Genomic DNA, 25,252 nt, shown 5'->3' on the forward strand with positions numbered 1-25,252 from the left:
CTAAACCAACTCTATAATAAAATGGTTGCTTTCTTGTTTTGATTGTTGACCGCACCTTTAATAAATACGTCTTGTTACTGATTGTTCTTGTGGTTGTTGGAGTGATTCCCTCTCTGTGCTAGCAGGCTGAAATCACTCCCCTTTCTTTTCTTGTGTGAGCTGCATCACCTGTTTGTGAACATGAGAATTGTGATTTTGTCTTGTGGACGGGAATCATTGTGGTGCACACACAGGTGTTTTCTCCCCCACAATCTTTCAAAATCTCCTAATTTTCCTTTCTTACTACGACTTTGCTGACCGGCACGCAACCCAGCGTTTCCCTCATGTTCACATGCATTTGTCTTAAAATGCAGGGTGGTTTCATGTTTTTTCTTTGTGCACCTCGAAATGCATCCTTTCAGCTAGGCGGTGTCTCTCTTGCATTCCTCTAACAGTCTTTCTCAACCCTAACCCTATTACTTTCTCTGAGCTTCCTAAATGGTCTCGGGACGGGTTCTGATTGGCTCCGCCCACCCAGTGGGATCTGACCTCTCATTGGCTGCCGTGGTGTGTCATGCTGTTCTAGAGATTCCTCCTCCTCCTCTTGCGCCTGTTTTCTGGAAAAAACTCTGTCTGGATCTGCGATGCGAAGCCTGCACACATTAACGCCTCCACCTGTGTCTTGTTTGTCCAAAATGATCACATTTTCCTGAAAGTCTTCAGCTAAGTGTCTGTAATCAAATGGTTTCTAATGAAAGTATTACGTTCTGCCTTTTGATTGTTATGTCATGCAAATTGATGCCTGTATCTGTGACTGAAGGGTGTGGATCACATTTCTAATGTAATGATAACACACTTGTCCGATGAGTGTGGAACATGGCGCTCCACGCTCCCGGTTCAGGGCCGAATCGGCCTGTGTGTTGCATGCGTGGCCAGCTCCATGCAAAGCCGTGTGTTGAGTGTGGATAAAGAGCGTGGTTTGTGCGTCAGGTGGTGAACTCGGAGGGCACCTGGGTTCAGCTGGACAAGAACAGCGTGGTGGAGTTCTGCGAGAGTGACGAGGGCGAGGCGTGGTCCCTGGCCCGGGACCGCGGCGGGAACCAGTACCTCCGACACGACGACGGTAAGCAGCAAAGCCCCGCCTCCCGGTCACTGACCCCGTTATCAGGGTCCGAAAATACACCGCATCGGCAAATAGTTTACACCCAAACAGCTGCTCATCACACCGATCGACCCTGTATGATGTAGCGATGGCCAGTGAATGCAGCCTTTTTGCATCCCACATCCGGAACAATCAGGAATCTCCTGTGACCTCGTATTCAGCCCCATGATTGGGGAGCTCCTGTCCTAACGTGTGGCTCGCCCCTATACCGTCCTGCAGAACAAGCTGGGGTGGAGCACAACGGTCAGACCCCGCCCCCCAGCCCCTTCTCTGTGCAGGCCTTCAACAGGGCCGCCGCCTCCAACGGCGCGCAGGGCTTCGACTACGGCCTCTCCAACAACAAAGGTGGGGCCATCTCGGTGTGTCTCGGGCCACCGCCCGGCACATACCCCGGATTGTTGTTGTTGTTTTTTTAGAAGACACTTTTTCAGAAATTAATCTTTTCCTCATCGCTTAACTTGGCATGCCTCCGCTTTTCTCTTTTACGCCTAATCACTTTATGAATTCCTATATATTATTTTTTTCGTCATCGGTGGAGGTTGTCGTCGTCGTTCCCTTGGTAACGCACTGCTACAGAAATGAAAAGAGCAAAAATCCAAACCCGTTGGGCGTGCAGTAAGCTTCCAACGATTAATCAGTCCTCTGTTGAAGCCGCCGCTTATTCGGATTAGTCGACACGCTCCCTTGATTCCGAGCTCATCGTTTGTGTCTAGCGTAGAAGAATACACGCCTTGCACATGTTCACTCACTCACACACTCACAGTGCCTCCACCTCCATCACGTCCGAACAATTGGACACCAAAGACGATGGACGGCATTGTATTTGATTGCTGAATGTATGAACCAGTCCCTCTACGATCCACCATGCCCATCCAGTTGACCTTGGACACCCCATTTCCTCATTTTGTGCATGTTCGACTTCGTGCCTCTCGTTTTTTTTCTACCACGTCTCAACATTACGGCAATGTTAGGCTCTACTCTTGTGTGTGTGTGTGTGTGTGTGTGTGCTTCTGTTGTTGTCTGCCTGTGTGCATGGGCCAGTTAATGTGCTTCTCTCAGTATTGACACTGGTGTCTATTGAGCTGCACCAAACCAACTCAAGTGAAATCAACCCCCCCCACCCCCCCCCCCCCGACCCCTGACCCTTCCACCAGCCCCCCCTGACCTGGCAGCGACCCCTGGCCACCTCCACTCCTCTGTGGCGTCACCATTACTTCCACCTTCGTTGTAGTTAAACCACCACCTCTCTGCCCAGCCCCCACCCACCCACCAACATAACGTTTCCCTGATCACCTTGTGGCGTCTTGACTTTCTGGCGGTCGTTTGAAGTAATCCAGTGATTTTATTTTTAAATGAATGAGTTGCATCCGCCCCTCCCTTATTTTAGCCTCCTTCTTTAATTTTAACTTTCCTTACTTTTTCTAAAAAATAAACCCAATCTAAAAGTAGTTGATAAAAGCAGAGCAAACGCCTTAGTGTAAAGCTGTAGTTCTCTTCCCCCCTTCCTCTGTCTCCCATATACGCAGGTGTCCGGTTGAGCGCCATACTGAATCCCATTCAGTCTGGGCCCTTCCTCCCAGCAGCTCCCTCCTCCTCCTCCGTATTTGAGCAAGCCGCCCAACCTCCCACTACCTCCTCCTCCTCTTCCTCTTCCTCCTCCCTTGTCCACTGTCCATTTGTGTTTGGACAGTCCCTCTCCCACCTGTCTCAGCCACAGCCACAGCTTCTGAGTAAGTCTGTCCGTTTGTCTGACAGAGTCGGCGCTTGCTTGCCCAGGTGCCGAGTCCCACTTGTTCCCCCCCCCCCCCCCCCCCCCCCCCTTCCTTCCCCCTTGACTTATTGGTTTGGATTTCTGTTTGTGTTTTCTATGCTTTACTTATTTAGAGCTGGGGTTGGTAGGCGTCGGGTGGGTCACGGCTGAAGCGTGAAGCATAACATTGTTGTTGTGGTTTTATTTTGTATTTCTTGATTAATTCGACTTGGGCTCCGTCGCTTGCTTCAATTATTTTTTTTCTCTTCTCTCTGCTTGGTCTCTTTTCGCTCATTGAGCTTCTCTTTCTTTCATTATCTCCCCCCCCCCCGGCCCGCTAACATCCACCTCTTCACAGCCTCCATCTTGGCTCAGCCGCTTGTTTGGCTCTCTGCCTCCACCAGCCCAGCGCTCCACTAAACACCACTAAACAGTGGTCTACATAATTCACTACCACCTAGGCTGGAGCACGCAACAGAGACTATCTCATACCAGAGGGCCCATAATCATTTCATAATCAGACCCATGAAATGTTTATAGACCAACGTGCTAACGTTCACTAAATCAATGATCAATTTGAGTAGTTATTCCCAGAACAGGGTCCAAAATATCTCTATAATATTTCCTGTACAATATCTTTTATCATATCTATTTCTGCATGTTAATCTCTATCAGTCCTTGCTGTGCGCCCAGCCGTCCTGTTCTTTTAAATCTCTTATGACCTCTCTATGTTGAGCTTTAAGACCGTTTATCTTTTTCTTCATTTCTTGCCGTTCCTATCTGACCTCTTCTATCCTTTACTCCTGTTTCTCCTGTGATGGTCTCCTTGCATTCTGTGGCTTGTTTACCTGCCGCTGTCTTCTGCTGTAGATGGTCCCTCAGTCAGCCTTGCTTCTCGTGAGCGTGCGCACAAAAGCAGCACTTCCATGGCGGGGCATGGTACCGCTCGTTCCTCTCTCGCTCACAAGCAAAAGGGTGGGTAAAGCACTGAACGCATGCCCAATTCAGACTTGCAATCTGTGGGAGGGGGCGGGGAGGGATTTGAGCTCGAGAACAATCCCATTCTTCACTGAGCAAAGAATTGTGAACCACAAAAAAAAACAGTTTTTTAGTTTTTTGAATGCAGGGTTAAGAGTACAAGGACAAGAGCACACTGCTAATGGTGTACGACTAAGAAACTTTACAAGGATACATCATTTACAAAAGTATATTATGTCCTGGAATATATTTTATTTGTAAGGAGGGCTCCTTACAACGTTGGAGGAGGACCCTAGCCAGGGGTTATTCCTGGTGCTAAAAGTTACAACGTAGATTAGATTAATCGCTAATTATGTGCTGGGCTGGAATCCATTATCACCGGCTCCTACATGTCCCGATACCTACCCTGGTCCATGCGTAAGACCACTGGCTAGTAGACTAGAGTGGTGGGTTGGAAACAGATATCAAGTCATTCATAAGTAAGTCATTATATTAACATATTAAGGCATGCAATAGCATCAGCTCATTTACATTTCCTCCCCTGGTTCCTCATTTTTCTTCTCATTTCTCCATGTCATTGTCTGTGCTTTCTTTCCATTAATACCCTTTGGTTTCCTCCTCAGATCAGTTGTATTGTTTCCCCCCCCCCCCCCGTGTTAGGAGGAGGCTATTTCGCCTCTCGCTCCAACCCCCTCCCGCGGTGAAACCCCCCTCTGTGCCCTATGAATGTCCAGGTGACCGAGGGAACCTGCTGTCCGGCGCGCGGCCCATGTCGCCGTCCTCCAAGCAGCGGCAGGAGAACCGCAGCGGGCGCTCCTCGGAGCAGGGCCGGGCCAGGACGGGCGAGGGGGGCCTCTCGGCCGGCGAGGCCCTGATCCTCCGCTCGGACACGGCCAAGCTGCGCTCGGACTCGCACAGCCGCTCCCACTCGCCCAACCACAACACCCTGCAGGCCCTGAAGGCCGACGGCAGGACGGGCCAACCAGGGGCCCGCGGCGAGTCCCCCAACCCGGGCTCCCGCTCCTCCTCGCCCAAGCAGAAGGGCGTGTCCTCCCCCTCCTCTGGCCGGTCCAGTCCCTCGGGCGCCCCGTCGCAGCACGCCGCCACCACCGCCACCGCCGCCTCCAACAACGACAAGAACCTCCCGCCCAAGGTCAGCCCGTCCCCCAAGGCCCGACTGGACCCTCCCCGAGAGAGGTCCAAGTCGGACTCGTACACCCTGGACCCGGACACGCTGCGGAAGAAGAAGATCCCCCTGACGGAGCCCCTCCGGGGAAGGTCCACCTCGCCCAAGGCCAAGCTCTCCCCCAAAGACCCGAGCAAGGGCGGCGTCGGCAACGCGGAGAACCGCGCGCCCTCCCCCCACGTCACCCAGGAGAACCTCCACAGCGAGGTGGTGGAGGTGTGCACCTCGGGCGCCCCGCTCTCCAACGACGAGGCCAACGAGGCCAATGACGAGGGCGGCGAGCTGCGCCGCGCCGAGGAGGGCTCCTCCAAGGTGCACTTCAGCATCGGCAAGGCGCCCGTCAAGGAGGAGCAGGAGAGCCGCTCCTCGCCCAAGGCCAGCCGCAAGGCCTCCAGCCGCCACGTGCGGCCCAAGAAGGACAAGTCGGGCCCCCTGTTCAAAGCCGAGAGCGCGTCCAAGCTGGCGGAGCCCGCCAAGCAGGCCATGTCGCCCTCGGTGGCGGAGTGCGCCCGGGCGGTGTTCGCCGCCTTCCTGTGGCACGAGGGCATCGTGCACGACGCCATGGCCTGCTCCTCCTTCCTGAAGTTCAACCCGGACCTGAGCAAGGAGCACGCGCCCATCCGCAACTCCATGGGGGGCCAGGGCGCCGAGGAGAAGGAGAGCAAGCTGAAGAACCGGCACTCCCTGGAGATCTCGTCGGCGCTGAACATGTTCAACATCGCGCCGCACGGGCCCGACATCTCCAAGATGGGCAGCATCAACAAGAACAAGGTGCTGTCCATGCTCAAGGAGCCGCCGCTGCCCGAGAAGTGCGAGGAGGCCAAGGAGTCGGCGGCCCACGAGTCGAACTCCCACCCAGTGATGAGGGCCAAGTCCATCCTCCCGCTCACCCTGCAGCACCTGGTGGCCTTCTGGGAGGACATCTCCATGGCAACAATGAAGGCGGCCACCCAGAACATGATCTTCCCCAGCCCGGGCTCCAGCGCCATCCTGAAGAAGAAGGAGAACGAGAAGGACGGCAAGAAGGCCAAGAAGGAGAAGAAGAAGCGGGAGAAGGCGGAGGTGCGACCCCGGGGGAACCTGTTTGGGGAGATGGCTCAGCTGGCCATGGGCGGACCCGAGAAGGACACCATCTGTGAGCTGTGTGGGGAGTCGCACCCCTACCCGGTCACCTACCACATGAGGCAGGCCCACCCAGGTAGGCCTACTGGTTATTTTGACCTCATTTTGTTATTAAGTCAATGCATTGAAGGTATTGGATATCGGTGACTTTTGCCCGGCATGTTGCCCCCTTTGTGTTTCTTTGAGTCGACGATCTCCTGTTGATTGGGTTATACTTGTTTGTCTCCGTTGGCAGGCTGCGGTCGCTACGCCGGAGGCCAGGGCTACAACAGCATCGGCCACTTCTGTGGCGGCTGGGCGGGGAACTGTGGCGATGGAGGCATCGGGGGCAGCACCTGGTACCTGGTGTGTGACCGCTGCAGAGAGAAATACCTGAGGGAAAAACAGAGCGCAGCCAGGGAGAAGGTAGCGTTGGATGTTAGCGCTCAATGACGTCCATAGAAATCTGAGTCTTGCCAAGGGGGGGCACCAAAATTAAATGGGAAATAACGTTTTTAATGTGCAGACTTGAGTGCCTGTAGTTGAGACCCTCTCAAATACAAAAAAATAATAATGACGAGGTATCGATGACTTCATTTGGTGAACTAAGGTCGATCGTGTCTCTGGTGAACATGTGACATCCATGAATGTTGACGGACTTTTTTGTTCCTTTTTTTTGCCTCACAGAAGACCTGTTTTAGGTTTAAGACCCAAGATCTTGTGCTGTGTTAGTCTTGTGTGGTCAGCAGGAATAAAATCAAACATATCTTTTACATATTTGCATCAGCACTCGAACCTGAAGCACTCTGTCTGTCGGCCTGTCTGTCTGTCCGTCCCCCCCTCCCTCCCCCAGGTGAAGCAGTCCAGGAAGAAGCCCCTGCAGGTGAAGACGCCTCGCGCGCTGCCCACCATGGAGGCCCACCAGGTGATCCGGGCCAACGCCCTGTTCCTGCTGTCGCTGAGCAGCGCGGCGGAGCCCAGCATCCTGTGCCACCACCCCCCCCGGCCCCTGCACTCCCAGCTGCCCAGCCTCAAGGAGGGCGTCTCGGACGAGACCCCCAACAAGATGGGCTGCCTCTACCTGCAGACCCTGGCGAGGTACCGGCGCATCCACTTGGTTCTGGAGGTTCATTCGTAGCCGTTTGTGGGTAGTGACTCACCGATGACTCCTCCCCCCCCCCCCCCCCCCTCTCTCCACCACGCCCGCCCTCAGGCAACACACGGAGAACTTTGGCGCCTACCAGGACGATAACCTTTTCCAAGACGAGATGAGGTACCTGCGCTCCACGTCGGTGCCCGCCCCGTACATCTCCGTCACCCCTGACGCCTGCCCCAACGTGTTTGAGGAGCCGCAGAACAACATGAAGTCCATGCCCCCCAGGTGACCACCGCCCTACCCGGCCATGGGTTGCTTTTATCCAGTTTATAGTTTTTATTGTTTGGATTTGGAAAAGAAAAAGGAGGAAATAGACATTTATTTTCAAAATGTACGGAAATTGTATTTGCTAGCTTAAAGATGCGTTTAAATTTTTTTTTTTTTACTTTTAATTAATAAGTTGTTTTTCAAGTTCTTGTTATTTCTTCCAGGTTGTTTTAATAATTAAAATGAATAATTAAAATTGTAAAAATAAAATTTTCTTCCCAATTGACGCCCGTTTTGCTCCAGTCTGGAAACGAGTCCGATCACGGACAGCGACACGGCCAAGCGGACGGTGTTCCAGCGCTCCTACTCTGTGGTGGCGTCAGAGTACGACAAGCAGCACTCCGCCTCGCCGGCCCGCATCAAGGCCGTGCCCAGACGGAGGGTCCACAGCGGGGACGCAGGTAGGCCCACCACCCCACTCTCTCAGGTTAGCCCCGCACAGCCGGGCAATGTTCGCTGCGCTGCGTTGGCTGAGGTCTGGAAAGTGTTTGTCGAGGGGCGTCGCCAGTCAGTCTTACCTTGCAGCCGATGGGTGTACTTAGTCCAGTCGAATCTCAAGCCTTTACTCCTTTAGTGACTGCAACACTTTTCATTGAAGTAAAAAGGTATAACCAGTTAACGGGCTGCATTCAAATTATCATATTAATAAGGGCATTGGTTGGCTGCCCGGATTCATTATCATCAAAATCTCTGCGGGGTCCACTGATTGGCCGGCTGTATGTCGTTTGGAGCCTAGCTGCCGGTGTTGGGCCTGGTTCTAGACTAAGAGCTCCATGAAGAACCGGCTGTGAGCCTGGTGGACTGAGACAGGCATCTCGAGGCTAGGCATCCTTCAGACTGCTTTTCATCCACTTCCCCCGAGCCAGTGGTTAACGCGGCCAATGTCCAACTCTGTCTGCCCTGTGGACCCTCTCCAGAGGTGGGCTCGTCCCTGCTGCGCCACCCGTCCCCGGAGCTGTCCCGGCTCATCTCGGCGCACGGCTCCCTCAGCAAGGGGGAGAGGAACTTCCAGTGGCCCGTGCTGGCCTTCGTCATCCAGCACCACGACCTGGAGGGCCTGGAGGTGGCCATGAGGCACGCGCTCCGGAAGTCCGCCTGCCGGGTGTTCGCCATGGAGGTACGCCGCCGCCGCGCCCGTGGGACGTTGGCTTCGACCCTAACCCGCTGAGGGTTGGGGCTCACCATCTGGTGTTATTGAGCTGATCTATTCCACTGTGCAGGTGGATAGGGAGCAGATGGGAGGCCTTATACAGAACATGTGAGGGATTAGAAACAAAGGGGTTTGTTTTGAAAAGAGTGAAAGTGTATGCACGTGTGGGAAAACTGAAAAAAAGAGAGAAGATTCCCCCAATTATTTATCACATAAGGTATCACACAAGTCCTGTTTCTCCTGTGTGATGGTTTATTTGGTGGTGTCTCCTCAGGCCTTCAACTGGCTGCTGTGCAACGTGATCCAGACCACCTCGCTGCACGACATCCTGTGGCACTTCGTGGCGTCCCTCACGCCGTCCCCGATGGAGCCCGAGGAAGAGGAGGACGAGGAGAACAAGGCCAACAAGGAGAACCTGGAACAGGCAAGGAGGCCACACACACACACACACACACAAACACATTAACGCACGCACGTACGCATGCACACGCACACTGAGACACACACGTACACACGTGCACACAAATAGACATACACACGTGCACACAATGTACTAACAAATACACTTGCCCACAGAGACGCGCACCAATTTCATGACACGACTGTTGCCTCTTTGAGTTATATTGTTTTCCGCATCGCAGGAGCGAGACCTCGGGGTGTGTGAGCACCCCCTGTCGGACATCGTCATCGCCGGGGAGGCGGCCCACCCCCTCCCCCACACCTTCCACCGCCTGCTGCAGACCATCTCCGACCTGATGATGTCACTTCCCAGCGGCAGCTCGTTGCAGCAGATGGCTCTCAGGTAAAGTGCTTTTCGCTCTGGGAGACGGCGGCGTCTGTGTACGCCTGAGGCAATTTGGAGATGCGCGGACATCCGTGGACACGCACGGCTCTCTGAGCGAGCTCCAGAACTCGTGGCGTGACTGGTACTGACGTGCTGTATGGATCCCATAGGCAGCCATCACTGGCGTGCCCCTGGAGTCCCTTAACCAGTGTTCTTCTAGCTTTTTTGCATGGAGATCTCTAATTAGTAACATATATAACGACGGACCAAACAACCGAAGATTAATTGCAAATTTCAACTCTGAAGTGGATTTCTATTTTAATCTGGACGATTTTTTTTACCCTCATTAGAGATTCCCAAAAAATAAGTGTGTGCAGTATTTTCCGAGCGATCCATCCACTCACAATCAATAGTATGGATTCCTCACGCTGTTGCTCTGGGAGCTTAATAAAAGCAGCTAATGGGGATGAGCATGAACACAGCATCGGCTCATAGAGTCGACCCTCCTCCCGCGATACTTAATAATAGCTGTCATACGGTTCTTTCAGATAATTGGGAGGCTGTTGCTTGTTTTCCTAGAAATGCAGCGTGTCCCTAAGGAAGTGCTCTAATCTCTATCCCCTCTCCATCACACTCCACCGCTGCGTCGGTTTATACAGCCGGTCTCCCACGGTGGTTTCATAATGCATGCTCTCCATTCACCTCCATTAGAGCTTAGTTATGGTTCCACCTTGACGCGACGCAAGGGGGGTTTACGGACCCATCACGTCCTTGCGTCCGCCGCAAGGGCCTGACATGCGCCTTCCAAAAATCGGTAACCTCGCGTCGAGGCGACGCAGCAGCAAGGGATGGTCCACTAACGTAAACCCAACTGCGTCGAAGCGACTGCGGGGGTCATTGCGTCAACGTAAAACCACAGCAAAGCCTTTAGGGTGCTGTGTCGGTCCACACAGCAGGGTGCATCGTAGCGGTTTTGTAATGCACGAGGGGGAAACATAACCGCTCCCCCTTCCCCTCCGTCACCAGGTGCTGGAGCCTGAAGTTCAAGCAGTCGGACCACCAGTTCCTGCACCAGAGCAACGTGTTCCACCACATCAACAACATCCTGTCCAAGTCGGATGACGGTGACAGCGAGGAGAGCTTCAACATCAGCGTGCAGTCGGGCTACGAGGCCATCAGCCAAGTGAGACCCTGGACCCGCTTTTACGTGGCCTTTTGTAGTGCTGTGGTCAGATGATGTACACTTTTGATTACTTGTAATTTACACAAAATTCAAAATATTTGGTTGTCTTCTGATTTACAGTTTTCAGCTATTGAGTATCATAGCTATCTATATTGTGCTATCAAGAATATCACAATTTATGGTTTTGAAACATTGTTATTTGTATCACTGCAATCTGATATGTTGTCGCGCTCTCGGTTAGCACAGGACACAAGACACTCATGTATCGCTACAGGAGTGTATAGAGTGTATAGCCTGTTTGCCCGGTATGAACTGTGTACTGATGAGGTGTGCGCGTGTTTGTGCGGCAGGACCTGTGCGTGGTGACCTGCCTGAAGGACCTGACCAGCGTGGTGGATATCAAGACGTCCAGCCGTCCGGCCATGATCGGCAGCCTCACGGACGGCTCCACCGAGACCTTCTGGGAGTCCGGCGACGAGGACAAGAACAAGACCAAGAGCATCACCATCAGCTGCGTCAAGGGCATCAACGCCTCCACCGTGTCCGTCCACGTGGACAACTCCCGGGACATCGGGGTGAGTCCTGGCCCCTAACCGGCCCATCCAGGCCAAGGATCACACAGATAGAAAGTTATGGATTATGTTTTATTGTCTTTTAATTGGTTTCTTTTGTTTACTTCCCCTCACAGAACAAGGTCACGTCGATCACATTCTTGTGCGGGAAGGCGATGGAGGACCTCTGCAGAATCAAACAGGTTGGGCCACTCACTGTTTCCCTCACTTCAAAGAGAAGCTGGTCCATGGACGTGGAGGAGATTAGGGAACAGCTAATGCAAGCCCTTGTTGGATAATGCACTGTAGCAGACTTGACTTCTGTGGCAAATCCATTGACATCAAAGTGCATCTCTCAGTACAGAAGGAGACGTCAGAGCTGGCCCTAGCTTCCCAGCGTAGCTTTATACAACCAATCAATCCACCCTGTGTCTCATGTCTTATTTCTGCCCTTACTCCTTTTTAAAATAAATACTAAACTTGTCTGATAAATAAGAATGTAGTGGCACACTTAAAGAGCACGTGATGCTCTTACACTCTATTTACACTCTTACACTCTACGATATCTAACACTCTGATAAAAAAAAAGCAGTGAGTCGAGTATCAAAAAGCTCCAGACGTCCAAAGCTGCGCGACTTTGAGAAAAGTCAAGAAAAGAACGCTCTTATTTCAGTAACAATGATAAATTGGCATAGATTACCATGTTGACAATAAATATATTGTGGTTTTGGGTTTACTGTCTCTTTAAGAGAAGCCATCTGCTGCAACTTTAAGAGAGTCGGCCCAGAAATACCCTGGGATGTTTAATAACACAAAACCCGTCCCCTCTCCCCACCCAGGTGGACCTGGACTCGCGGCACATGGGCTGGGTGACCAGTGAGCTGCCCGGGGGGGACCACCACGTGGTGAAGGTGGAGCTGAAGGGGCCCGAGAACACGCTGCGGGTGCGGCAGGTGAAGCTGATGGGCTGGAAGGACGGCGAGAGCATCAAGATCGCCGGGCAGATCTCTGCCAGCGTGGCCCAGCAGAAGAACTGCGAGGCGGAGACCCTGCGCGTCTTCCGCCTCATCACCTCCCAGGTCTCTCCTCTTCACGTTGACCGTCGTGATTCACAAAGAAAAACAGCCTAATTGTATTTTTATGTATCTTCAGTTCTTTTCTAATGTCAGTGATTTTTTAAAACCCAATTAAAACTGTCAGTTTTAATATTCATTCATAACTTTAATGGTAGTGTTAAGCTTCCACTAAACAGGTTAGAAACCGCTGATGCAGAGAGAAGTGTCATAACCCACTAACCATCTCCCAGCAATATCAATACAGGGTGTCCGCGCATCCTTAAAAAGTCTTAAATCCATGTTTCTAAATTTAAGGCCTTGAAAAGTCTTAAATTCGTTACAAATGTCATATGCTGGTCTTAAATACTGTAACTCAAGGTCTTTAATTTGTCGGGGCATTATTTTTCTAGTTGGACTTTTCAGGAAGGACATGTAGAGGTGCTTCTTTCTTGCTAGCTGCATATATAAACGATTATCTGCGTGCTTGCTAGCTAGTCTGCGACAATGGGTAGGTGAATGAGTCTCATTGAGTGACACACATGCTATGCTTGGGTTATAATACAGCAGGATCCCCCCCACCATTGCTTGTTTTAGGTCTTAAATTTCATTCAAGGTGGTTTTAAAAAGGTCTTAAAAAGTCTTAAATTTGACTTGCTGAAATCTGCAGATACCCTGCAATAGTATATTTGTTATTATCGCTATAATAGTAAATCATGAATGGGAACCGGTCTATGTTATGAATCGTTCAATGTTATATAAGTTGTATTATAACTGAAGTTCTCCATCGGTCTGTGCAGGTGTTTGGGAAGCTGATCTGCGGAGACGCTGAACCCACTCCCGAGCAGGAGGAGAAGAACCTGCTCTCCTCGCCTGAAGGAGAAGACAAGGTGGGCTCTCCCTCTCTGCATCACTTCACCTGACACAGCTTCACCTTGTACTGCCTTACATCACATCATCACGGCTCTGAATCGAGACCTTGCTGCTTGTGTCTTCGTCTCCAGGCGCCGTCTGACGCGGACCTGAAGGAGCACATGGTGGGCATCATCTTTAGCCGGAGCAAGCTGACCAACCTGCAGAAACAGGTGAGGCACCGGAGGCCTGGGGAGAGGCTGTCTTGAGGAGCTTGTTGAACCTTGGTCTGAAACACACCGGCCCCAACGATCCTTTTATTGGCCCGCTCTCTATGCGGTGTGATAATCACAGAGGGAACACAAAACCAAAGACTTGAGTGAGTAGACATCGTTAATTTAAACAAATACAGTACTGGCCAGATAAGGACAGGCAGGCGACGGTTTTACTGTCCCGATGTGGCCTTTGACTGGCCCGGGATCCAGGGACACCTTACTGTTGAACCCTGAATGATTTCATAAAGAAGGATTCACAACCGCTTGTAAATCTCTTAGCCCCGTCTCACCGACCTCTCCCCCCCCCAGGTGTGTGCGCACATCGTGCAGGCCATCCGCATGGAGGCCACCCGCGTGCGCGAGGAGTGGGAGCACGCCATCTCCAGCAAGGAGAACGCCAACTCGCAGCCCAGCGACGACGACGCCTCGTCGGACGCCTACTGCTTCGAGCTGCTGTCCATGGTGCTGGCGCTGAGCGGCTCCAACGTGGGCCGGCAGTACCTGGCCCAGCAGCACACCCTCATGCAGGACCTGTTCTCCCTGCTGCACACCGCCTCGCCCCGCGTGCAGAGACAGGTGAGGGGCGAGCGCGCACGCACACGTGCACACATGCACACATGCACACTCCCACAATGGTGACACCGTATACAGGTCCCACCCGGTATCGACGCCGTCGTATCCCCAGGACATTTTGAAATCCCACAACTGGTTACTCGACTTGAAAGTTATCAACGTTATTAACGTACACTAATGTGGTTCATTATCTTACAATACGAAAATATCCCTTTATAAATTTTTAAAATATCATAATGGGCAACACCGCAGTCGGATGATCATCTTTTCCGATGCTCACACACGGTTTGAACTGCTTTCATCCCTGACATGCGTCATCACTTCCTGATCCTCCTCCCCCCCCCCCCCGTAACCCTAGGTGACGTCCCTGCTGCGGCGGGTGCTGCCCGAGGTGACGCCCGTGCGCCTGGCCAGCATCATCGGCGTGAAGGCCCTGCCGCCGGCCGACATCAGCGACATCATCCACTCCACGGAGAAGGGGGACTGGAACAAGCTGGGCATCCTGGACATGTTCCTGGGCTGCATCGCCAAGGCGCTCACCGTGCAGCTCAAGGCCAAGGGCAGCAGCATCGCGGGGACGGCCGGCATGGCCGCCGGGAAGGGCGTCACCACGGTGACGCTGCCCATGATCTTCAACTCCAGGTACGCCCCGGGCCACCGCTCCGCCCCACCGGGGGGTTGGGGGAGGGGGGGGGACAGAGAAACTGTGGCCACTCTGATCAGCTCGGAAATATATTACATGAATACGATTAGATAATGTTTTTTATTATATTACATATTTTATTATTTGATCCAATTCAAATATGTATTAAGAATATGCTTTTATAATATTTTACATTATACTTAAGCAATAGATCACGCCAGGCCGTGGTATGTGCTCGTTTATACCACTCTTAAGGGGCGTTGTCCGGCCCCGACGCGCAGCGGAGGGCCGGCGACCCCCTTCATAGTGGTATAATGGGCACATGCCACTGACTGAAGTGATCATTGCTTTTATACAACGGTTACTATTATGGCAAAACGAAAGTCATAGACACACTACATTTAAAAAACAAAAAACAAAGTCAAAGTAGCCGTTTTATTAAAGAATACAAAAAAGTAGTCCCTCCTGGCTGCCTTCAAAATGCACGACGGTCGCTATGCAACACACTTTAGCGTCCCTCCGAGAGAAGGCTCGGCTAGAGCGGTTCGCTGGCAATTTATCCTATGGAGCAGTTCACTCACCGTGTGCCTAAGCTTTGGTTAGTCTCTCCATCGCCTTGCTCTCTCCCGGAGTAACAACATTTACACCCTCTCCATCATTCAACATATTTTTAGGCTTCAGTGAACTGTGCTATTGCTTTTATACAATACACTACTTTTATACTTTGTATTGTAACCGTTTCTAGGCAGGCGCGGAGTTATATGCAAACTTTCACAAAATGATTGGGCGTCATAGCAGTTATGTATACGCTCATTATACAACAGTTAGGAACCAATCAGATTGCTGGATTTAGGCCCCCCCGTTGTATAAAATATATTTTATCACATTAAAATATATGATATGGATATGATTATATAAGAATGCATTTTGATCAATTATATTATATATTTGATTGCATAATATCATCTGCACTGTGTGAGTTGCCCCATTTGCAGCCTCTTGTGGCTCAGGTTGTCGGTAGAACTATGATTTGTGGCTGCATTAGAATTACAACATAGTGCAGGTTTAATATCTAATATAAAACAATAAGGAGATGAGGGTGTGTGTGTTGACCCTGTGTGGTGTCATGGTCTCCAGCTATATCCGCCGGGGGGAGAGCCACTGGTGGATGAAGGGCTCCACGCTGCCCCAGATCGCTGAGATCATCATCAAGCTGGTCAAAGACATGGCCGCCGTGAGTCACCGCCGTCTCCTCTGTGCATCCGTTCCAACGTTGTCCGTGCAAATAACACCCAACAGACGATACAGTTTGGAACTATGATGTTTACGAATTGTATTATATGTATATGCATCAGGACAAACTGCCACAGCGCTCTCATGGCTCTCGCTTCCTTCCTTTTTTTCAGGGCCACCTCTCGGAGGCCTGGTCCAGGGTCACCAAGAACGCCATCGCGGAGACCATCATCGCCCTGACCAAGATGGAGGAGGAGCACCGCTCGCCCGTCCGCTGCGTCGCCACCACCAGGGTACTCTCTCACTCTCGCTCGCTCTCCTGTTCTCTCTCTCTTCCTCTCCTGTTCTCTCTCTCTCCCTCTCTGGTTCTCTCTCTCCCTCTCTGGTTCTCTCTCTCCCTCTCTTGTTCTCTCTCGCCCTCTCTGGTCCTCTCTGTCTCCCTCTCTTGTTCTCTCTCTCCCTCTCTGGTTCTCTCTCTCTCCCTCTCTTGTTCTCTCTCTCCCTCTCTGGTTCTCTCTCTCTCCCTCTCTTGTTCTCTCTCTCTCCCTCTGGTTCTCTCTCTCCCTCTCTGGTTTTCTCTCTCTCCCTCTCTGGTTCTCTCTCTCCCTCTCACACACACACACGGCCTCCACCAGTGTGTTAACATGGTCCTCCCCTGTTGGCCGTCCTCAGCTGTGGCTGGCGCTGGCCTCCCTGTGCGTTCTGGACCAGGACCATGTGGACCGCCTGTCGTCCGGCCGCTGGATGGGCAAAGACGGACAGCAGAAACAAATGGTGAGAAGAATCAACGACACACAAGTGCATGTTGATTCATTGATCCTTGCACAGAGGTGACGAGTCGACGTGCTTATAAATAGAATTGAAATAGATTTTTTTTTAATTTCCATAATTTAATGCATGAGGCTTGTCCCTGTTTTGTGGACAGGCCTGAATCTGCACTACTCGAAGGGATTAATGTAATGAGCTGGTTTTCTACCAGCACAGAGATCTTGGCAAAATACTTTTTTTGGGACAGCCCTTTTCTTGTTCAAGTCGTGTCGACTTCATTCTTAGACTATCTGCTGTTGTGTAACCCCTAGTGTTCACTATGTCGTGAAGGGGGGAACAAGTTAGCTCATCGGAATGCAGCAGATCCATTCTAACTAGGCACCTGTTGATTATTTTGTGGGCCAAACATGAGGACACTTCCCATTTTCTTCCCACATCGCAGCCCATGTGTGACAACCATGACGACGGCGAGACCGCGGCCATCATTCTTTGCAACGTTTGCGGGAACCTGTGCACCGACTGTGACCGCTTCCTCCACCTGCACCGACGCACGCGCTCTCACCAGAGACAGGTGAGCCCCGCGTGACACACACTCAAAAACAATCGTTTGAAAAATCGGCAAATAATCGTGATTATGATTTTTTCCATAATCTAGCAGCCCTACTCAACAGTCTCTGCCAACCCTGTCCCTCCTTTCTGGACTGCTCCATTAGTGTAACCTGTGTCCAAGTCAATGCTGCCAGTTTGACCACGTATGACTCGTATGCCTTCATAAGCCCAATTCCTCCCGGCTGGTTTGCAGGTGTTTAAAGAGGAAGAGGAGGCGATCAAGGTGGACCTCCACGAGGGCTGTGGGAGGACCAAGCTCTTCTGGCTGATGGCTCTGGCCGACTCCAAGACCATGAAGGCCATGGTGGAGTTCAGAGAGCACACAGGTGAGCAATCGCTTGTCCATACGGATTAACCTTTATTAGGACAAAAGCTGAACTGCAATTGTAACACATTTTGGAAAGTCTTTTGGAGAACATGGGATTCAACTTTGTTAATGTTATGTTGTCTGACAAGCTTTCATCACTCTGCTTGTTTGTGTGCGTGTTTGTGCTTGTGTGTTTGTGCGTGTGTGTGTGTTTGTGCGTGTGTTTGCAGGTAAACCAGCATCCAGCAGCTCAGACGCCTGTAGGTTCTGCGGTACGAGGAGCGGGACGGAGCTGTCTGCAGTAGGCAGCGTCTGTGCGGACCCAGACTGCCAGGTACCCACTGTTCTCATTTCAAACATTTATAATGAATAACAAATGGCCAGCGCGGCCACGTATATTTTATACACATTAAAGGGAAGGACTTGGTTATTTGTCCCCGTTGCATTTAAAACCAACTAGCAGGAGTAGGTGATGACTGTGTTTTATTCTATGTACTTTTGGCCATACATGTTTTACGCATGTAGACGAATGCTACTTGGCTCACAGCTGCCGCTGTTAAACTCGTCACATGTTCGGCCCTGGATGAAAAGGAGGCAAATATATATTTTGGAATATTATCATTTGTTGATTGCACGATGAAAGTGTAGCAGTGAATCCGTTACACAAGGCGTTAACGTTGCATGGCCTTATTGTGCGACTATATATTTGACCCCATGATCTTTCTCCTGTGGTCTTTAACCCATGCTCCCCCTGCCTCTCCTTGCAGGAGTACGCCAAGCTGGCTTGCTGCAAGACCCACGGGTGCGGCCACCCCTGTGGCGGCGTGAAGAACGAGGACAAGTGTCTGCCGTGTCTGCACGGCTGTGACAAGAGCACGGGCTGCCTGAAGCAGGACGCAGACGACATGTGCATGATCTGCTTCACCGAGGCACTGTCTGCAGCCCCCGCCGTGCAGGTAGGCCCACGCCCCCCCCTCCCGGGAACTAGACGTCAGGGGCGGGAATCAGCAGATTGGGGGTCCAGATACGATTTATATTCAAAACCGCTTTTGAGAGCCAATATGTTTTGTGATTCTTCGTATTTTTGAGGGCCGATATGTATTCTGATTTTGACCACTTCATTATTGGGGGGTGGGATTAAATATTGTGTTAGATTACATATTTGTGTATGAACAATAGAGGCACAGGGCATTCACTCTGCAGATGTTATTTTTGAAGGAGACATTCTATGGTGTTTTCCGAACAAGTCAATATTAGTATTTGAGTTCCAGAAAACTGGAAATAGCATTTTTATCTCACCTACCGATGATCAATGAGCTGTCAGACTGAACCACAGCATGGAGGAGAAGGGATTGTTGCCGTTTGCGGACTCTTGGAGCTCTATATCTATATAATATAATAATTTTATGTATGGGTATTTATATAATATATCTAATTGCATGGCCAAAAGCTGGGCGCCTGGGATGATATTATGAATCATGAGCTGAACTCACGGAGTAGTCCGGTGGGGGGGTAGCTCTGCGGCAGTCCGGCAGCTCGGCTCCGGGAGGACAATCCCTTTCTCTGCCGGACTGCCGCCGAAGCTTCAGCGGCAGTCCGGAGGAGGAGACATGGAGGAGAAAGGGATTGTACTCCCGGAGCTGAGCTGCCGCCGAGTACCCCCCGCCGGAGCTGCTCGTCCGCTGGTCGTAGCTATGCTCTGATTGGAGGGGAGAAGAGGGAGAGGTAGTATTCAACGTGCCCCCTTCCTACATAGGAGGGGGCGCCGAAACTGACTCGCTCGTTTGGTAACTGTAGGCGAGGTACTTTCAGAAAAGTATATCTCCCCGAAAAAATCATGTACAGACTTTTTTCAAAGTTTGCATGCGTGTAGGAGCACCAGAGACCCAAAACAACACCCCAAAACCCAGGAAGTGTGGTTTTCATAATATGTCCCCTTTAAATAATTTAAAAGAAAAAATAAGATTTGACCATTCTTTTTCGATTTTATTAAGATTACTATGACATTTCTTACAACAACAAACGACTACTAAGACTTAAAAAATTAAAATAAATACGAATTCCTATTAGATAAGAGGTTCTAAGATACACATGGGTAAGATCCAACACAATCACTTGATGGATATTGATTCTGTCTCTATTGCACTTCTGCTGATTTATGTTGGAAGATTATGGCATGACCACCCTGCATGAAAATCAATCTTTGAACGGATTTCGCCCTGAAAAATGTTCTCCACCTGTTAGTAAACAAAATCCCAAGGTACCAGCCCCCCCGCCTCTTAATGGTTCACTGTGTGTCCTTCAGAGTGGCTAATGGGTCCCTCTGTTCTGCCTCCCCAGCTGGACTGCAGTCATGTGTTCCACCTGCAGTGCACCAGACGGGTGCTTGAGAACCGCTGGCTGGGACCCCGCATCACGTTTGGCTTCATGTCGTGTCCCATCTGCAAGGTACTGAACACCCTCTGATACTTATTGTCCTCCAGAGAGGAAATGAATCGCCAACACCGTGCATCCCATAGAACCACAGTGAAGCACAGAATACAGAACGCCTATGAAATGAATACACACAACAGCTCATGGGACTGGAAGTTGGTTTGTCGGCGGCAGTGATGGCAGAGGGCAACTGAGCTTTTTTTCTTTTGTTAACTGTATCAGACACAGCAATGTAGTGGGTCTTTTATTTTTTGGACGTCTCAATTTAGTGTTGTTATTGCTTTAGTCTAGCATTAGAATTTTAATCACGCAAAAATATATGTTGTCAAGGAACTTAGTTTTTCTGTTTGTTTTCTTTGTTCAGAACAAAATCAACCACTCGGTGATCAAGGACCTGCTGGACCCCATCAGGGAGCTGTACGAGGACGTGAGGAGGAAAGCCCTGATGAGGCTGGAGTACGAGGGCCTCCACAAGAGCGAGGCCATCACCACGCCGGGGGCCCGCTTCCACAACGACCCCGCCGGCTTCGCCATGAACCGATACGCCTACTACGTCTGCTTCAAGTGCAAAAAGGTACACGGGCTACTCGCCTAAAGGCCTCCTGTTTTAACACCGGGTGTCATGGTGATGAGTCATATACAAGACATGGCAACTGGTATAGCTGATCTGTGCATCATACCTCTGGTTGGAAACGCCCCCCTGTGATGTCACTATAGGGACCAATAAACTCAAATAAAATAGGGTCCCTTTCTCATGCATACCCGGCTCCAGTGTTGGATGGTTTTAACCCCTACTTGTCCCCTTACCGCAGGCCTACTTTGGGGGAGAGGCACGATGCGACGCGGAGGCCGGCCAGGGGGATGACTACGATCCCAGCGAGCTGATCTGCGGGGCATGTTCTGATGTCTCCAGAGCTCAGGTGGGCACGGAGAGGGTTTGACAGCCTGTGGGGGGCGCCAGGGTTCAAATCCCAGTCGGTTCCCTGACTGTTTTGTATTTCTAGCTCGGACCTCTGTGTCTTCCTCCCTTTTTAACAAACGTGTTCTACATTTCCTCCCCAGATGTGTTCCAAGCACGGCACAGACTTCCTGGAGTATAAGTGCCGGTACTGCTGCTCGGTGGCGGTCTTCTTCTGCTTCGGCACGACGCACTTCTGTAACGCCTGCCACGACGACTTCCAGAGGATGACCAGCGTCCCGAAGGAGGAGCTGCCCCACTGTCCTGCAGGTACCACTGTCCGTCCTTATCATGTGCACATACTGCAGCTATGGCTACAATAAGGTGCATTCTCCTCACAGCGATAGCCTCATAAGAACACTACCGTATACTATACAATATACAATACTGAAGTTAACAACGGAACAGTTGCCTTATCATGTGAACATACCGTAGCTATGGCTACAATAAGGTGCATTCTCCTCACAGCGATAGCCTCATAAGTACACTACTGTATTATGGTAAATGGTCAAATACTGAAGGTAACAACGGCACAGTTGCCTTTGGCTAGCGATCTCCTGATGCGAATGCTTATTGGTAAGGCACTAAGAGTCGGTGTGTTGTGGCCCCTTGCCCTCGCAGGTCCTAAGGGGAAGCAGCTGGAGGGGACTGAATGCCCTCTGCACGTGGTGCACCCGCCCACGGGAGAGGAGTTTGCCCTGGGCTGCGGCGTGTGTCGGAACGCCCATACCTTCTAGGCCACCGTGAGAGAGACCCGTACTGAAAAAGGCTTGTTGATCTACTGTGATTCCTGGCTGTCGCTGCTGTGGACGCTCAGCCCTGGACGATGGCTCCTCATGCTGTGTGCGAGCCACACTGGAGGCCCCCCCCATTTCCCCCACACACATCCCCCCCCCACCCCCCCCCCACACCTGCTGGTCAAGCTTTCTGTTCGCTGGACTATAAACGAGAGTGCCAGAGTTCTGCTACAAAGACATACTCAAGGGTCAGCTCTCGGGAATCGCGGTAAACTTAATGGAAAAAATGAAAACAGTTATGTTTAAAAAAATATGTATATGAATTAAAAGAATACTTGTGACGTGTTTTGCATGCGGCCGTTGTTCTCCCCTCGGCTTCCATAGGCGTCGCACACCACCCGATCAATGAAGTGTAACAATATAGTGACGATTAAACATGGGATATAAAATACATTTGCATAAGGCAACCGTGGAGGGACGTGGTTAGAAGAAAAAAAAACATGGGCCGTATTTACAGCTTCCTAAATATGAATTAAAAGATTTTGTTGTATGTAAACTGACTTTTTTCGTAATCCTGTACAGTATTGTCCCCTGTCAAGTGCATCATGGGTTGACGGACAAAAAAAAGACGTGTGGGTGAATAAGACTGTAAGAATGTCAAGTCTGGGAGGAAAATAGTGTACGATTTATCTAATCTTGTATATAATGATAGTATCCAAAATAGCTGTATTCCGAAATTGCTACTCTCCACTTCAGTTTTGTTTGATATTCTGGGTTATGTTTTGAGCCAGAACTTTTAATGAAGTGCAATACTGGGTGTGCCTCCTCTTCTGCAGCTGTTATACCTATGGAATGTATGTCAATAAAGGCCACTGTACATTTTTATACAGTAGACACAGTTGTGTTTCATCCCCTTTAAACTGTCACTTATGTTTTTTTCTGGAAATGCAAAAAAGAAAAGAGAAATAAAGTTATAGATCTGGGACATGGAAGCCATTTTCATCTATAGCACAGTTGTATCCAAACTTGACCAGGAGTCAATTTTCAAGGAGTGATCACTGCACAGTTTGAGGCCAGTTAATTGCACCAACTATTACAATTAATCTCTAATGTTATTCCCGAGAAGGAGATATGGTGTGTGGGTCAGAGGAAGAGTGACAAAAACAGCTGCTGTTATATATATATATAAATATATATTAAAAAAGCATAATACTTGTGAATCTGCTCTGTAATATCTGTGGTGGATGGAGTTGAATGGTAATAAACCAGGTTATCTGTTTCGCAGACAACATTGTGTGATTTCTTAATGACTAACAGAAGTGTTGACCATTTAAATACACTTTAAACACAAAGGGACTAATTAAAAATGTGCTATTTGCAGTGTGCAAAACCACTCTTCCTAATTAGAAAGTGGGCATAGATAATAACTCTAACTGTGCGTTCACACCAAACGCGACGGGGCGACAAGATCCCATGCAAAGTGAACGTAGAGACGCGTATCGGGCGTTTTTTTTTTATTTGTCACTGCCTCTTCCGTGGTCATTACAATATTATGAATAGACTGCGTCGGGTTCTCCGACGTCTCTCTCTCTTCCACAAAAGGTAAAGACATGCAATGGTGGTGCAAAAGTTGTGGCGCGACAAATTCGCCCAAAACTTGCACAGCGACAGTTTATGATTTGTGGCGCGACAAAACTTCGGCGACAACGCGAACGGGCGAAAAATGTCGCGTTTGGTGTGAACGCACAGTAAAGGCGGCAACCATAGACGGCAACTAGCTTGGAGGTTGCAAATTGCAACCAACTGAATAACCTGACCCCTCTCTTTTCAGCATTGTGTCTGTATTGTGTAAGGTGCCAGTACCTTCTAAAAGGATGTAATCGGCTATGACAGCATCGAGTAGAAAAGTATCACGGTTCTTTGATCGATTTAAGAATTGCATTTAGTTCTATAAATGTAAACCTGTCTGTGTCAATAAAATAATAACTAATCACGGAACTGAATGGGACTGCATGACAGCGCATTTCCGTTTTGCAAAAGGACATACATTTGAATTGCGCCAAGGTTGATTTTTAGTTTCCGAATAAATCAGTTACGTACTCAGAAACTACTCACCTATTAATTATGTGTCAAGGATGTGTTTGCCAGTAATTATGTAGAGGGCGAGAAGGTTAATTACTGCCGCTAAATAGGCACCTACTGGCCCACAGCTATGAGGCTGATGCCCACTGATAATGTCCATTCAATTGAGGGATAACGCTCGAAGCGGGTGATATTATAGTATTATTGAACGTAAATAAACCAAGGCGCTACTAGTGTGCGCTGCACTGGGCGTGTACTAGTGGCCCTGCATCGCACAGATGCTTACAGCGCCCTCTAGAGGAAGTCCATGACTTCTGTCGTGGGCAATGACTTATCTTATCCTTGCTGGCCACCATGTTGTCAAACTTTGCCAAAAGGATTTCACTAGTCTACCAAATAAGGAAAATGCATATCTTGAAAATGCATTTTACTGCTACTTTAAAGATTCTTTCTCTTTCCAAGTACATTGACATCAAACTTTGAATGAAAGATGTCCTTTTTAATTAACATTCCACTTAGATTTCCCAATAATTGCAACACCAAGGGTAATCAAATAAACCTTGTACTTGTCAATTGTTCACTGGCCTGCTGATAGTATGGAGTTGTTTGTTCTCTGTATAAATGTAAAGCAACCCTAAACGTTTCTCCAGCCCTGATTTTAATTATATTGAATCAAGTGTGGTAGAAAACGGTGCACAAGCAATCGGGATAACCGTTGCCCTGAGAGGATTGTCAAGTAAAGGCCATTCAACAATGTGTGGGAGCTTCATAAAGAGTGGACTGAGGCAGGAGGAAGTGCATCAAGAGCCACCAGGCACCGACGTATCCAGGACATGGGCTAATACAACTATCGCCATACCTAGGGCAAGAGAACTGGTCTGTTGCTCAGTGGTCTGTTACTCATTTTTATTTGGAAATCAAGGTCCCAGTGTCTGGAAGAATATAATTGAGATGCACAGAATCCAAGTTGCTTGAAGTCCACTGTGAAGTTTCAACAGTCTGTGAAGATTTGGGGAGCCATCATCTTCTGGTGTTGGTCCACTCAATGGACCAACACCAGAAGACGGCTGCAACTCAATGCAGCCGTCTACCAGGACGTTTTTGAGCACTTGCTGCCTTCTGCTGACAAGCATTATGGAGATGCTGATTTCTTTTTGAGCAGGACGTTGCACCTACCCGCACTGCCAAAAGTAGTAATACCTTGTTTAATGACAATAGGATTACTGTGCTTGATTGGCCAGCAAACTCGCCTGATCTGAACCCCATAGAAAATGTATGGGGTATTGTCAAGAAGACGATGAGAGCCATGTTGGAATTTTGCGATGCAGGCGAGCTGAAGGCCGCTATCGATGCAACCTGGGCTTCCATAGCCCCTCAGCATGACCAAAGGCTGATCGACTCCATGCCACTCCACATTGATGCAGTAATTCATGCAAAAGGAGCCATGCTCCCTCTAATACATGCTACTAAATTGTACACACTG

General features: G+C 49.9%; 1 protein-coding gene across 19 annotated transcripts in view; it reads left to right on the forward strand.

Moving 5' to 3' along the window:
• Nucleotides 1-22,967, forward strand: part of mycbp2 (MYC binding protein 2) — a 74,039-nt gene extending 51,072 nt beyond the window's left edge. For 11 of the 19 annotated variants that reach the window (XM_030342718.1, XM_030342725.1, XM_030342721.1 and 8 more), the window contains 32 exons: nucleotides 970-1,102; nucleotides 1,361-1,486; nucleotides 2,668-2,871; nucleotides 3,762-3,866; nucleotides 4,604-6,253; nucleotides 6,413-6,582; nucleotides 7,010-7,254; nucleotides 7,370-7,537; nucleotides 7,823-7,980; nucleotides 8,497-8,696; nucleotides 9,004-9,153; nucleotides 9,371-9,531; nucleotides 10,540-10,696; nucleotides 11,047-11,271; nucleotides 11,385-11,450; nucleotides 12,087-12,326; nucleotides 13,100-13,189; nucleotides 13,304-13,384; nucleotides 13,736-14,002; nucleotides 14,358-14,641; nucleotides 15,780-15,876; nucleotides 16,049-16,168; nucleotides 16,548-16,649; nucleotides 17,086-17,214; nucleotides 17,446-17,578; nucleotides 17,790-17,893; nucleotides 18,327-18,515; nucleotides 19,900-20,007; nucleotides 20,357-20,566; nucleotides 20,805-20,912; nucleotides 21,055-21,220; nucleotides 21,572-22,967. In XM_030342718.1, the coding sequence (XP_030198578.1) occupies nucleotides 970-1,102; nucleotides 1,361-1,486; nucleotides 2,668-2,871; nucleotides 3,762-3,866; nucleotides 4,604-6,253; nucleotides 6,413-6,582; nucleotides 7,010-7,254; nucleotides 7,370-7,537; nucleotides 7,823-7,980; nucleotides 8,497-8,696; nucleotides 9,004-9,153; nucleotides 9,371-9,531; nucleotides 10,540-10,696; nucleotides 11,047-11,271; nucleotides 11,385-11,450; nucleotides 12,087-12,326; nucleotides 13,100-13,189; nucleotides 13,304-13,384; nucleotides 13,736-14,002; nucleotides 14,358-14,641; nucleotides 15,780-15,876; nucleotides 16,049-16,168; nucleotides 16,548-16,649; nucleotides 17,086-17,214; nucleotides 17,446-17,578; nucleotides 17,790-17,893; nucleotides 18,327-18,515; nucleotides 19,900-20,007; nucleotides 20,357-20,566; nucleotides 20,805-20,912; nucleotides 21,055-21,220; nucleotides 21,572-21,687 (6,462 nt within the window). In that variant the 3' untranslated portion in view covers nucleotides 21,688-22,967. The remainder of the gene's footprint in view (nucleotides 1-969; nucleotides 1,103-1,360; nucleotides 1,487-2,667; nucleotides 2,872-3,761; nucleotides 3,867-4,603; nucleotides 6,254-6,412; nucleotides 6,583-7,009; nucleotides 7,255-7,369; nucleotides 7,538-7,822; nucleotides 7,981-8,496; nucleotides 8,697-9,003; nucleotides 9,154-9,370; nucleotides 9,532-10,539; nucleotides 10,697-11,046; nucleotides 11,272-11,384; nucleotides 11,451-12,086; nucleotides 12,327-13,099; nucleotides 13,190-13,303; nucleotides 13,385-13,735; nucleotides 14,003-14,357; nucleotides 14,642-15,779; nucleotides 15,877-16,048; nucleotides 16,169-16,547; nucleotides 16,650-17,085; nucleotides 17,215-17,445; nucleotides 17,579-17,789; nucleotides 17,894-18,326; nucleotides 18,516-19,899; nucleotides 20,008-20,356; nucleotides 20,567-20,804; nucleotides 20,913-21,054; nucleotides 21,221-21,571) is intronic. The other 8 variants (XM_030342733.1, XM_030342734.1, XM_030342736.1 and 5 more) reach the window with 5 other exon arrangements.
• The last annotated feature ends 2,285 nt before the right edge of the window (nucleotides 22,968-25,252 follow it).

This window comes from Gadus morhua, chromosome 20 (genome assembly GCF_902167405.1).
Source record: "Gadus morhua chromosome 20, gadMor3.0, whole genome shotgun sequence".
Classification (NCBI taxonomy): Eukaryota; Metazoa; Chordata; class Actinopteri; order Gadiformes; family Gadidae; genus Gadus; species Gadus morhua.